Raw genomic sequence first — 13,495 nt, 5'->3', positions numbered from 1 at the left:
TGAATTCAAATTTATCATCTGCCATGGTAAGATTTGAACCTGGGCCACCAAAGCATTACCCTGGTCCTTTGGATTACTAGTCCAGTGAAAATACCACTATGCCACCACCTCCCCTTATCAGATATCTTCTGAAGTCCATTTAGACATCATTTGTAGATGTAGTTTTTAATGAGATATTAAATTGAAGGCTCATCTGCTTGTTCAGGTAGATGTTAAAGAATTGATTGTATATTCCAAAATGAAGCAAGGAGTTCTGCCCTGGTCCTGATCAACAGTCCTCCCTGAACCAACACCACTAGAAACAGATCAACTCCTTACAGCTGGTTGCTGGATTTCTTTCTTTGCAAAATGGCTTCTACATAAGAAACAGGATCAGGAGTAGGCCATTTGGCCCCTCAAACCTGCGCTGCCATTTAGTAAGATTTTGGCTGATCTGAATGTTGCCTTAACTCTACCTTCTTGCCTGTCCACCAAAACCTTCTGCATTTGCACTTCAAAGTGACTTGTTGCATGTGAAGAACAATGCAATGTTCCTGAGAAATAATATACGTTGTTATATATAAACATTAGTGTTTCGACTTAAGTGCTTCCATTGCTCAATATTTGTCTGCTGTGATTAAGGAAACAATTCAATTTGGAATTAGTGATTTTTTTTTTCATTTCATGTATTCACAGGCACCAACATTGTCCAATGTTATACACGGAATTATTTAGAAAAACAGTTTATTGAAGTTAGATTTCTGTTGGGTATGAGTTTACAAATGGTAACTAGTACTACATAATGAAATAAGAGATAGGAGGAGGAATAGGTCATTTGGTCCCTCAAGCCTGCTCTGTCATTCAATAAGATCATGGCTGATCTGCTCTGTGGCCTTAACTCCACTTTCCTGCCTGCCCCCACCCCCCATAACCTTTGATTGACTTGTTGATCAAAAATCTGTCTAACTCAGCCTTGAATATATTCAGTGACCCAGCCTCCACTGCTCCGTGGAAGAGAATTCCAAAGACTAATAATCCTCTTGAGAGAAGAAATTTCTCCTCATCTCTGTCTTAAATCAGAGACCCTTTATTTTTAAATTATGCCCCATTGTTCTGGATTCCTGCAGGAGGGAAACGTCCTCTCAGCATATACTCTGTTAAGACCCCTCAGAATCTTACTTTTTTCAATATTATCACCTCTCACTCTTCTAAACTCTGAATCACAAAATTGTTAGAGCATAGAAGGAGGTCATTTGGCCCATCATGTCTGCACCAAACCTCCAAATGAGCAAATCATCTAATGCTATTCCCCCATCGTCTCCTGTAACCCTGCACCTTCTTCCTTTTCGGATAACAATCTAATTCCCGTTGAATGCCTTGATTGATCCTGTCTCCATCACGCATTCAGGCAGTGCATACTCCAATGATTATAGGTCCAACCTGTTTAATCTTTCTCATAAAGCAATCCTTTCACCTTGGGAATCAGCTTAGTGAACCTTCTCTAAACTGCTTCCAATGTAAGTATATACTTAAGTAAGGTGACCAGTACTGCACATACTACCCTAAGTGTGGTCTCGCCAATGCCCTCTACAGCTATAGTAAGACTTGCTTACTTTTATAATCCACCCCCCTTGAACTTAAAGGCAGCACTCCATTTGCCTTCCTAATTACATGCTGTACCTGCATGCCAACTTTGATTCATGTACAAGGACACCCAGATCCCTTCGTACCATAGCATTCCTCAAACTTTTAAAAATTTAATCTTTCATGGGATGTGGGCATTGCTGGCTAGGCCAGCATTTATTACCCATCCCTAATTGCCCTTGAGGTGGTGTTGGTAAGCTGCCGCTTTGAACCGTTGCAGTCCATGTGATCTAGGTACATCTATGGTGTTGTTAGGGAGGGAGTTCTGGGACTTTGATGCAGCAACAATGAAAGTGATGTAGTTCCACGTCAGGACAATGTGTGGCTTGGAGGGGAGCTTGTGGGTGGTCGTGTTCTGAGGCATCTGCTGCCCTTGTCCTTCTAATTGCAAAATATTCAGCACCATTCACAACTCCTCAGATACTGAAGCAGTCCATGTCCAAATGCAGCAAGACCTGGACAATATCCAGACTTGGGCTGACTAGTAGCAAGTAACATTTGCGCCATAAAAGTGTCAGGCAATGACCATCTCCGACAAGAGAGAATCTAACCGTCGCCCTTGATGTTCAATGCCTTTACCATCACTGAATCCCCCACTATTAACATCCTGGGGATTACCATTGACCAGAAACTGAACTGGACTAGCCATATAAATACAAGAGGGGGTCTGAGGCTAGGAACCCTGTGACGAGTAACTCACCTCCTGACTCCCCAGAGCCTGTCCACCATCTACAAAGTACAAGTCAGGAGTGTGATGGAACACTCCCCACTTGCCTGGATGAGTGCAGCTCCCACAATACTCAAAAAGCTTGACACCGCCCAGGACAAAGCAGCCCGATTGATTGGTACCACATCCACAAACATTCACTCCCTCCACCACCAATGCATAGTAGCAGCAGTGTGTACCATCTACAAGTTGCACTGCAGGAATTCACCAAGACTCCTTAGACAGCACCTTCTAAACCCACGAACACTACCATCTAGAAGGACAAAGGCAGCAAATAGATGGGAACACCACTACCTGGAAGTTCCCCTCCAAGCCACACACCATCCTGACTTGGAACTATATTGCTATTCCTTCACTGTCGCTGGATCAAAACCCTGGAACTCCCTTCCTAACTGCACTATGGATGTATCTACACCACATGGACTGCAGCAGCTCACGAAGGTAGCTCACCACCACCTTTTCAAGGGCAACTAGGGATGGGCAATAAATGTTGTCCCTGCCAAAGAAGCCCATGTCCCGTGATTGAATAAAGAAAAAAGGTCGTGGATTTGGAAGGTGCTGTCGAAGGAGCCTTGGTGTGTTGATGCAGCGCATCTTGTAGATGATGCACACTACTGTTACTGTGCATCAGTAATGGTGGGGGTGAATGTTTAAGTAGGCGGATGGGGTGCCAATCAAGTGGGCTGCTCTGTCTTGGATTGTGTTAAACAACCTCACATTCTTTCACATTATACTCCACCTACCAAATTTTTGCCCATTTGCTTAAGCTATCTATATACCACTTTGCAGACCTCTTGTATCATCCTCATGACTTGCTGTCCTACCTATTTTTGTATGGTTAGCAAATTTGTCTACAAAGCAGTCAGTCCCTTCATCCAAGTCATTAATTTAGATTGTAAATAGTTGAGGTCCCAGCACTGAGTCCTGTGGCATTCTACTACTTAGTTTGCCAAGTTGAAAAATTACCCATTTACTCTGACTGTGTCCTATTAGTTAGCCAATCCACTGTCCTCACTAATATATCACTCCTATCATCATAAGCTCTTATCTTGTGTAACAACCTTTTATGTGACACCTTACTGAATGCCTTTTGGAAATCCAAATACACTACATCTACTTGTTCCCCCAATCCACCCTGCTTGTTACGCCCTCAAAGAACTCTAATAAACTTGTGAAACATGATTTCCCTTTCACAGAACATGTTGACTCTTGCCTAACTTGCCCTTAAATACATCTATACTATTCTCTTTAACCACTCCCTAAGGTAGCAAGTTCCACACACTTACTGTTATCGAAGTATACTATTTGTGTAAATGAGTAAACATCACTGATTCTGAGTGTACATAATTTTATTTTCTGAGTCAAAACAATGTTAAGCATGTGGAAAACAAAAACAAAAATACCTGGAAAAACTCAGCAGGTCTGGCAGCATCTACGGAGAGGAGCACAGTTTACATTTCGAGTCCGAATGACCCTTCAACAGAACTAAGTAAAAATAGAAGAGAGGTGAAATATAAGCTAGTTTAGGGGGGGTGGGACAAGTAGAGCTGGATAGAGGGCCAGTGACAGGTGGAGATAACCAAAAGATGTCACAGACAAAAGGACAAAGAGGTGTTGAAGGTGGTAATATTATCTGGGGAATGTGCTAATTAAGGGTAGAAAGCAGGACAAGCAAGGTACAGATAGCCCTAGTGGGGGTGGGGTGGGGTGAAGGAATCAAAAAAGGCTAAAAGGTAGAGATAAAACAATTAAGCATGTGGAATTTGTTTAGTTCTGTATTTTTGAAAAAAATTATATTGAATTTTAAGTTCATTAAAAGCAAACTAATATTTAAACACTTTGAACTGTACCCTGCCCCTGTGAAAGTTTACCACAGTTAATGTGCAATAAGATTTTTTCTCTTTTCAGAGAAGGAAAACATTATAAATGCATGCCACAAGTAGCTGTGTGATTGATTGGCCTTACACAAGAAATACCAGTTCTGTCTAATCTTCTTTGTGATGTGGCTGCTCTGTGGCTTTTCAATTTTGTGTTTGAGAACGTGTGCATCAAACCTGATGTGCACTATGACCCTGGAATCCCTTTCATCTGAATGATCCTGAGGTCTTAGACAGAAGTCCTTTTCCCAGCAACACTGAAGGGAATCCTGAAAACTAACTAAAAAATGGCTGTCTTTTAGATTACTCCCAAATTGCTTTCTAACACCTGTACCCTATGGTGATGAGTAGACTTAATAATTTCACTCAGTGGTATAAATTAAAAAATGATTCCCCGAACAGCACCCTTCATAAAGTTAAAGCTAAAGTTATATTAGTAGTTGAATCTGTTAAAATAATTTCTTTAATAATTCTTTTGGAATGCAAGCTATTCTGGTTTTAGGGTAGGCTGAAAAGGGAGAAAGGATTATTAAGAATTCTAAAGTGACACAAAGACTCAAAACCCTCAAAAATTCTATTACGTTCACAATGGGTTATGGAACATACGAACATGCGAATTAAGAGCTGGAGCAGGCCACTCAGCCCCTCAAGCCTACTCTGCCATTCGATAAGATCATGGCCAATCTGATTGTAACTTCAAGTCCACATTCCCACCTACCCCTGATAACCTTTCACCCCCTTGCTTATCAAGAATCTATTTAGCTCTGCCCTAAAAATATTCAAAGACTCTGTGGAAGTGTTTGTCAGTATCCTGCAGTTATTAATTTGACTATGAAACCAGCAGAGAAGAAATTTTGGAGTCAAAAATCCCAACTGGTTGTACTGCGTTCCTACCCCTGTGCCGGTTTGGCACTGACTCGTAGAAGTATTTAAAACTGACCACTGGCTTATCCGGTAAATTATACTTTTATGACTCATTAAGAATGGATGAATATTTATACCTATCACATTATTGTGTCATTGGAATGTCTCTTAGCATTCATTTAATATAGGAAAATACAACAGACATTTTGTACCTGCAAGGTCCCATGTACCGCACTGAGATGATTGACCTTAAGGTTGGGTTCAGAGAGGAATGGCCAGTATACTGGGAGAACTCCCTGCTCTTCAAATTGTATCATTAGCTCACTAACTTGACCAATTTATTGTTTCCTCTGGTGATACGGTACTTGCTCAAAGATGCACTAGGTCACATGTTCACACTCAAGTGGGATCCCACAAACTTCAGACTGGGAGACAAGAGTGCTGAAAACTGAATCAGATTGATACGTTGGGGGTATTTCAGATAAGTGTAGCTGACATGCAAATCAAATGTTTCTAAACACAGCATATTGCACAATTTTACACATGCATTGTTCTTTGAAAACTTAGACCAAAATGTTGCAGTCGTTTTCTGTTTTTGATTCTAGAATTGTATGTCAATTTCTTAATGACCCTTGCATCACAAGATTTTATTCTGAACAATGACAATTATTTCCATGATTATTTTCTACAGGGGTTTCTTAGTATCTTAATAAATACCTTTCTGTTGTACCATTGTAATTAACTTTAAGTTTTAGTTCTGCCAATATTGTCATATTCTTTGCTTTTTGGGCTCTGGTAAGACTACTGGTCCTCATAATATCTCTCCCATTTCCTTAAGATGCGTATGTCTGCAATTGTTAATGTCCTGTTCCTCCTCTTTAGTCTCTCTTACCCCCAGCCTATCTAGACACTTTTCTTTGGAAATGTATTTTGGGGTACCCTACACATCACATTCTGATAAATGATTTATCCTGCCCCTGTATTAGTATACATTAGTCAGTCCCCTGTGGCATTAAATATGGGGAGTCAAGACCAAGAATCGTCTTCACGTAAAGTGGGGTTGAAGGGCAAGGGGATAATTGGACCCAGGGTGTGTAAATGTAATTCTGTTTCCATTTAAAAATTATGATTTTTTTGTGATTCTGTAATAAATTACTATACTGCTTATAAACGTGTCATGCCCTCCTTCCAGAAACAAAAAAAACTTCCCGGGAACATAAAATATTTCAGCTAGCATGTCTGCGACCTCTTAATTGACCTTGATGTGACCTCAACTGAGGTTTATTTAACAGCAGTTAGATTTTGTAGCTTTAATGAGAAGAATAATGCATTGTGTGACATGGTATAACATTCCTATTTTCCATTTTTGCACTCTTCACATTAAGCGACACACTGAGTAATGAAAGATTTCAGTCTATTGAGAAGTGTGGGGGATCACCGGGCAGCATGTGGCTGTAAGTGGCATTTCACGCCTGACATCTGGCTCATAATCCAATAGAAAGGAAGCTGCTTCAGGGACTTGAGCACGTTGTCTAATCTGACATTCCAGTGCGGTACTGTGCGCGCTGCACTGCCAAGGGTGCTATCTTTTAGATGATGCATTAAACCAGAGCCCCTTCTTCCCTCATGTGTGGATATAAATGATCCCATGGCATTATTTTGAAGAGGAGGTTGGGAGTTCATCCTGGTGTACTGGTCAATATTTATCTTTCAATCAAAATTACTAAAACAGATTATCTGGTCATTATTTCATTGCTTTGTAGGATCTTGCTGTGTGCAAATTGACTGCACGTTACCTACATTACAACAGTGACTACACTTCAAAAGTACTTAATTGGTAGTAAAATGCTTTGTTCTGAGATCATGAAAGCCACAATATAAATGCAACGTCTTCCTTTAGCTCCTTCTCCACCTTTTCTTTCTCCATTTTCTCTTTCTCTCCCATTTTTTGTTCTTTCGCCCTCTTCCCCTTTCATTCTAAATATGAAGCTGATTTAACATTTGTGTTTGGCTAATGATTCAATATGGACTTCTACTTTCAACAACAACTTCCATCTTTAATGAAGAAAATATGCCACAGTTTGTTAGAGGGGGGAGAAAGATAGAAAGATAAATAAAAGAAATATTTGGCTAGCGTCTCTTGCTCCCTCTGATTATCTGTTTAACTTGTTTGTGCATGCTCCTGTATTCATTCCAGTGAACCCTTTGCTCTTTTTCCCTATGTGATCTGTATTTGTCATTTTTAATTTGTTAATTTATTTAAGGCTACAATGTAATACTGAATCAGTAGTGGAGGAATAAACTGGTCACAAGATTTGTATGCATTATGGCCCCTTCCGAAATGGTCACCTTCCCATCATAGGTGCTGCATGGCCCAGAGAGACCGCAAAAGAGAAGAAAAGTTTTTAAAAACTGACCACCTGTAGTTTTATTTATGGGTAGTCTGGGGATTGGAGTGTGGTTGTGATCTTTAGCTGATTTCCTAGCCTACCCTTTTAAAACTAATGCTCTGGGGCCTTCTAAATAGAATATCCTGGAGTGGAGGAGAGAATGATTACTGTTGCTGTTTCAAATTGCTGGAACTTGTTTGTGGAATGGACAAATCATTGTTATAGTCAGGAAAATATGTAATTTTAAAGAATGGTGAATTATTTCACCACACTTCTGATGAATTCTCAAAGATAATATAGATAAGACAGACATAATTAAAATAAATCCTTGACATGCCATTGGTAGGATAGGTGTCCCTGATGTGCAAAATCACATCAGGAACACCTGATGTGTTCATTTAAGAACATGTAGTGCTTTGTGGCTTGTGGCCCATTTGTCAGTTTGTTTACCTTCTGCAACATGATGTTCCCAGAAGCAAGAACATTATATCTTAGATATTGTGCAGTTTGATGCAAAGCTGCAAATTTAGATTAGTACTACTAAAACATATACATCAGTCTGAATTTGGCAGTTTATTCTAAAATTTACATTTAACCCGGCTCCTGGCTCCATATTTAATTTACTGCAGGATGACCTTTTCTGTACTGAGTTGTCCTGTATCATTTTGTGGATCATTGCCTGCGTGTCTTTGTCAAACGCTCTGTAAGAAATCCAAACCAAAAAGCACCAAATACCCCTTTTGATATTGCTGAGCTACTTCCACTGGTGCCGAATTACTCAAATTTGTGTTACGGAATGTATCCAAGAATGCAGTGGATTGCAACAGATTTAAATAAGAGTAGATGCTCCCATGTGGCAGGTGTACATACAGTACAGTGTCTCAAATCTAGCTGTCCAAAAAAAGGCATTGTCTGAAAACTGGACATTTTTTAAAAAATGTGCCATGCATCAATTTTGGTTGAATAAAAAAAACTTACCTGGACAATTTGGCTAGGTGCTGCATTGGCACGGTGTGGCACCGGACTAGTTACCCCTTCGTCACTGCACACCAGCCTGTTGACATGCTCCGAGCAACCACTGACTCCACCCAACCCGACTTGACCCGACCCGCCCACAGCCTAATCCGGCAAGATCTGAAATCCGCATGGCCTCAGTTCTAAGGTTGCCAGTTTTGAGGCACTGTTCCTGTATAACTGCACTTAGTTGAAGTTCAGTACTGGCTGTGCAAGGCAGCTTAGACGTCAACCTGCCCATGTCCACTTGAAACCCCTGATTTGCCCTGTTTAAATTTGCTGCTAGTGAGACTTAGTTGGAGGTGAGTAGCAAAAAAAGAATTTCACCATTCTGGCTATTGTATTTTGTGTTCTTGCAAATAGCAGAAAACCATGTAATCTAGAAAGGATACGAAATATGAGATTGAGGCTGCTGGTTTTATGGGAGAGGGGAAATATTCAAATCCTGTCACTGGCAAGTGATTTAGTGCTTTAGTTTTCGGGGAATGGGACTGAGGCAAAACTTTCCAGATCTTGGAAGCTACCATTGTAATTCAGAGAATATAAAGCACTTTGAGAAAACTACTATTTGGCAAGTGGATGTTGCTATTAATTGAGTCTCTCCCACACGCTGTTGATCACCAAATGAACACTTAACTTCAACATTTATCTATCAAAAATGTTATGGAAATTGGCATTCACAATATAAGCTGGGACCTTTAATATCAGTGTATAATCATTTTTATACTGTATATCATTACTGCATTACCAGGTCTGAAATGCTGATTTAGATAAATGAAGGATTATTTATGAGAAAATAACTTTTATGAGAAAATAACTTTCATTACTAAAGGATTCCAGTGGACAGCAGTAAAAGGAAAATTCAATACAAATATAGAACTTTACCTCACAGAGGGAGGCCATTCAGACCATCATACTTGACCTGGCTCTCTGAAAGAGATATCAACATAGTGCCAATTTTCTGTCCATTTCCCATGTGCTTTTTAAACTCTCAAATATTTTATCCACTTCCACAGGAGTCAATCTCCTGTGGTAATGTATAAGACAATCAAGTTCTTGTGCAGTATTTAGATCCAGTAGGGTTAGAGAGTGGGGATAACTGGGTGCATGTAGAAAGGGAGGGGAAAGAGGGAAAACCGCAGGGAAGAAGAAGGGGTGGATAAGAAGAGAGGTCCATAGGGAAATGAGAGGAGGACAGGATAGGGGGAGGGTTTGAGGCTCTAAGGATGGAACCAGGAAACTACAGACCTGTCAGATTAATGTCAGTTTGGGGAAGTTACTGGTGTCAGGGAAAATATGCTTGATCATTTAGTAATGTAATTGCTGATCAGAGAGTTAGCAAGGTTTTGGAGATAGGAGACAGAGTAGGGATAAAGGGAATGTACTCGAATTGCAAGTGTGACTCATGCTGTTCCCCATAGATCTGTACTGGAGCCTCATCTTGATGTCATATATATCAATGATTTGGTTGAAGGAATAGAGGTTGTATATCCAGGTTTGTAGATGACATTAGTTAGCATAATAAATTTGTGCAGATGGGAGCAGGAAGTTGCAAAGGGAGATAAACAGATTAAATGGGCAAATCTGTGGCAGATGAAGTTCAGTGTAGGGAATTGTGAAATATTTTACTTTGGACCCAAGAATGACAAATCAGAATATGTTCTAAGTGGTGAAAAACTAGGCATGGTGGAGGAGCAAAGAGACTTGGATGTCCATATACACAAATTACTGAAAACTACTGCAGAGGCACAAAAGTCATCAAAAAGAATAGTTGGTCATCTTCCCGAGGGACTGGATACAAGATATTAGATTAAGGCTGCTAGCTTCTTGGGAGGGGGCAATGTTCAAATTCTGCAAGTGATTTAGTGCTTCAGCTTTCGGGGAATGGGATTCTTCAGTTGCACAGAACATTGGTAAGACCTCATCTGGGGGACCTGATTCAGTTTGGACAGGGCACTGTAGAAAAGATGTATTGGCTATGGAAGGGGCACAATGTAGATGTACAAAAATTGGCTTGAAGGGTTGAATTGTGAGGGCGGTTTGCATATACTTGGCTTGTTTGAGTTTAGTAGACTGAACTAATTGAAGGATGCCATTTAAGAGTAAAATCAGGAAGCACTTTTTCTCTGTGGCGAAACTGAAACATGTTTTCTCCCTAAAGTCTGTGGATGTTGGGTGAATTGAAATTTTTGAGACTGAGGTCGATAGATTGTTGTTAGGTAAAAGTATCAAGGGAAATAAAGCAAAGTTGGGTAAAGGTAATTGAAGTACAGAACAGCCATGGTCTGCTTGAATGCGGAACAGACTGAAGTGATAAATGGCCTAATCCTTCCTGTTCCTCTGGGTGTAGGATTCCCTGTTGATGTTTTAGGCGATGTTATTTTTACTAAAAAATACATTTCTATTGACAGCCATACAAGGTAGTGAATGAGAAGCACTTGCCTCCATAGGGCCCAAGGCCCAACGGAAGGAGTGGTATTACTAGGCACCTTGAGATAACATGCTGTTAGAAGCAGCTGGATTTTCTCGCTTCCGTTTTTGCTGCTTCCACCTGTACAGGCCAACAAAGCAATTGTATATTCACCAGTTGACATGGAATATCCTAACCACTGAAGAAGGTACGTTAGCCAGAAGCAATCAAAAAGTGAGAGTTTGCAAGCATGCATGTACTGCTGTTGAATTTACTGCATTATACAAACAGCAGCCAGGTCCTGAGGTAATGCTGCAGAACCAACTCTTCAGATTGTTCCAGAATATGAATGCAACATGATATTTCTGCTTTGGTTGTTTTAACAAATTCTGGCTGATTTCCAGTTGTTTATTATAACAATCCAGTAATCTAGCTCTTTAGTTGAGGATTAAATCCTCCCCATCCTTTCTTCCCCTCCCCTCCCCATCCCATCCTTTCTATCCCCCTTACTTTCAGAACATTAGAAACATCCTGATGCTAAATTATTCCATCATTAATGTTGTTTTTGTTTCTCTTTCTCCACCCAAATCCCCTACTGTCCAACCAAGCTTTGGGAACTATCCTGCGGGGAACTCCTGATGTCTGTGCTGTTTGACGTTGGAATCATGTCTGTGACCCTCGATCCTTGTGAATATTACCTGTTCTGTGGAGGAAACGATGGATCCATATTTCAGGTTAACCTGTTTACTGAGGTGAGTGGGGCCTATTCACTTGTAGGTGAGTTGTTACATACTGGAACCCTTGAGTTTTGTTATGATTCCTGTAGTGACCGATAATTTTTAAGAGATGAACTTCCCAGTGACCGACGCAAAGGATCGCAAGAGTTCATGTTTTAAAACGTTAACTATAACAAACTAAAATCAACATTGACTAAACGTTACTTAGTAATACACTAAACTCCAGGAAAGGTACTCCCCAGTAACAACACAAGGTTGAAAACCCTAAGCCACATTTATACGTTACACAGCACTCTCAGCAGAAATGTAGTCTTGTATATAAAGTCACAAGCTCCTCCCATACTCAGCAGGATCTCTTCTCCCTGCCCCATCAGGGTGAATTTACCAGTGTCCTTTAAGAAAAGTCCCTTCTAAGCATAATCGACTGGACTTTGAGTAGCAAGGCATCCTCTGGTGACACATATGTACTTATGGACATACAAATTAGGAGTAGGAATAGGCCACTTGGCCCTTTGAGCCTGCTCTGCCATTCAGTTAGATCATGGCTAATCTGATTGTAACCTCTCACCTACCCCCAATAACCTTTCATTCCCTTGCTTATCAACAACCTATCTAGCTCTGCCTTAAAAATATTCAAAGACTCTACTTCCACTTCCTTTTGAGGAAGAGAGTTCCAAAGACTCTCAACCCTCAGAGAAAAAAAATTCTCTTCATCTCTGTCTTAAAAAAGTGACCCTTTATTTTTAAACCGTGACCCCTAATTCTAGACCCACTTGGCATTTCTGGCTGAAGATGGTTGCAAATACTTCAGCCTTGTCTTTTGCACTAATGTGCTGGGCTCCCTCATCATTGAGTTTGGTGGAGGGGGTGGGGGTTGATAGTGGCAGGCGGATTAACACAAAAACAGTCCCTTTTCTCTGCTTGGCATGGTGTTTTGACAGCGGATCACAGCCCGAATTGCTTACGGGCATATTGAACATTTTGAGGAAGACTGTGTTTTTTAAAAAGGACATACAAACAAAAACTGGCTGAGACTGTAAAGTGACCACTTTCTGGAAAATTCCTAAATGCATTATATGGGATCGACTAGTTCAGAGAGGCCCTGGAATGTCGCATGTAAAAATATTTCAAGGCCCACTTCAGACAGACACTTGAAAGGGTGTGATGCAATGCAAAAGACTGAACTTTAATCTCCTGTGGTTGCGGAGACTATGGAGACTGATTACCATCTCAGCAGAAACCATCTCCTGTTGAATTATAGCTCAGAATGTGGACACGATCTGCATTGAAAGAAAGCAGATTCTCGGCGAAAGATGTGGTTGTTTTTCCCTTCCAGGAATACACAAGGGAATGGGTTAAAAAGCCAGCTGAGAACCTGATCGGTGTGTTCTAGTTCTGGGGTGCAAGTGTGTGCTGTGAAAGTCACAGCAAAAGAACAGCAACTGGACATCCCTGCGGCTTGCAGGGATAAGTCTCTCCTCTTTCTCCGTTGATGGAGGTAAGTCACAAGTCAGCAAAGCCACAGTCAAAAAGGAAACAGGGCAACTCCTTCAGCTAACCTGCAGAACCAAGTGTCTCCAAACCAACTACTCAAATGCCAAAGTTAGCTCTACCAGAATCACCCAACTTAACTGCCGCAACGTTTTGCCACTAATGCTCACGGACAAGCCAAAGACTGATTTGTATCTTTTTTTTTAGCTTTTGTTTTTGGACTAAACTTCTCATTTCAGATCTGTGTGTATGTGTATTGCGTTTTTATTATTTTTTTCTCGGGTTTTAGTAACTAATAAACTTACTCTTTCTTTTGACTCAAGAAAGCCTGGTTAAATTGGCTCCATCTGAAACAAGTACAT

General features: G+C 40.6%; 1 protein-coding gene across 1 annotated transcript in view; it reads left to right on the top strand.

Annotated features, from left to right (window-relative positions):
• Window positions 1-13,495, top strand: part of wdr18 (WD repeat domain 18) — a 208,749-nt gene that overhangs the window by 84,375 nt on the left and 110,879 nt on the right. Inside the window, exon 5 of the mRNA XM_078555761.1 lies at window positions 11,514-11,657. Within this exon, the coding sequence (XP_078411887.1) occupies window positions 11,514-11,657 (144 nt within the window). The remainder of the gene's footprint in view (window positions 1-11,513; window positions 11,658-13,495) is intronic.

This window comes from Cetorhinus maximus, chromosome 13 (assembly GCF_964194155.1).
Source record: "Cetorhinus maximus chromosome 13, sCetMax3.hap1.1, whole genome shotgun sequence".
NCBI classification, from domain to species: domain Eukaryota; kingdom Metazoa; phylum Chordata; class Chondrichthyes; order Lamniformes; family Cetorhinidae; genus Cetorhinus; species Cetorhinus maximus.
The sequence above is the reverse complement of the archived record's forward strand: the minus strand, read 5'-3'. Positions and strand labels throughout refer to the sequence as shown.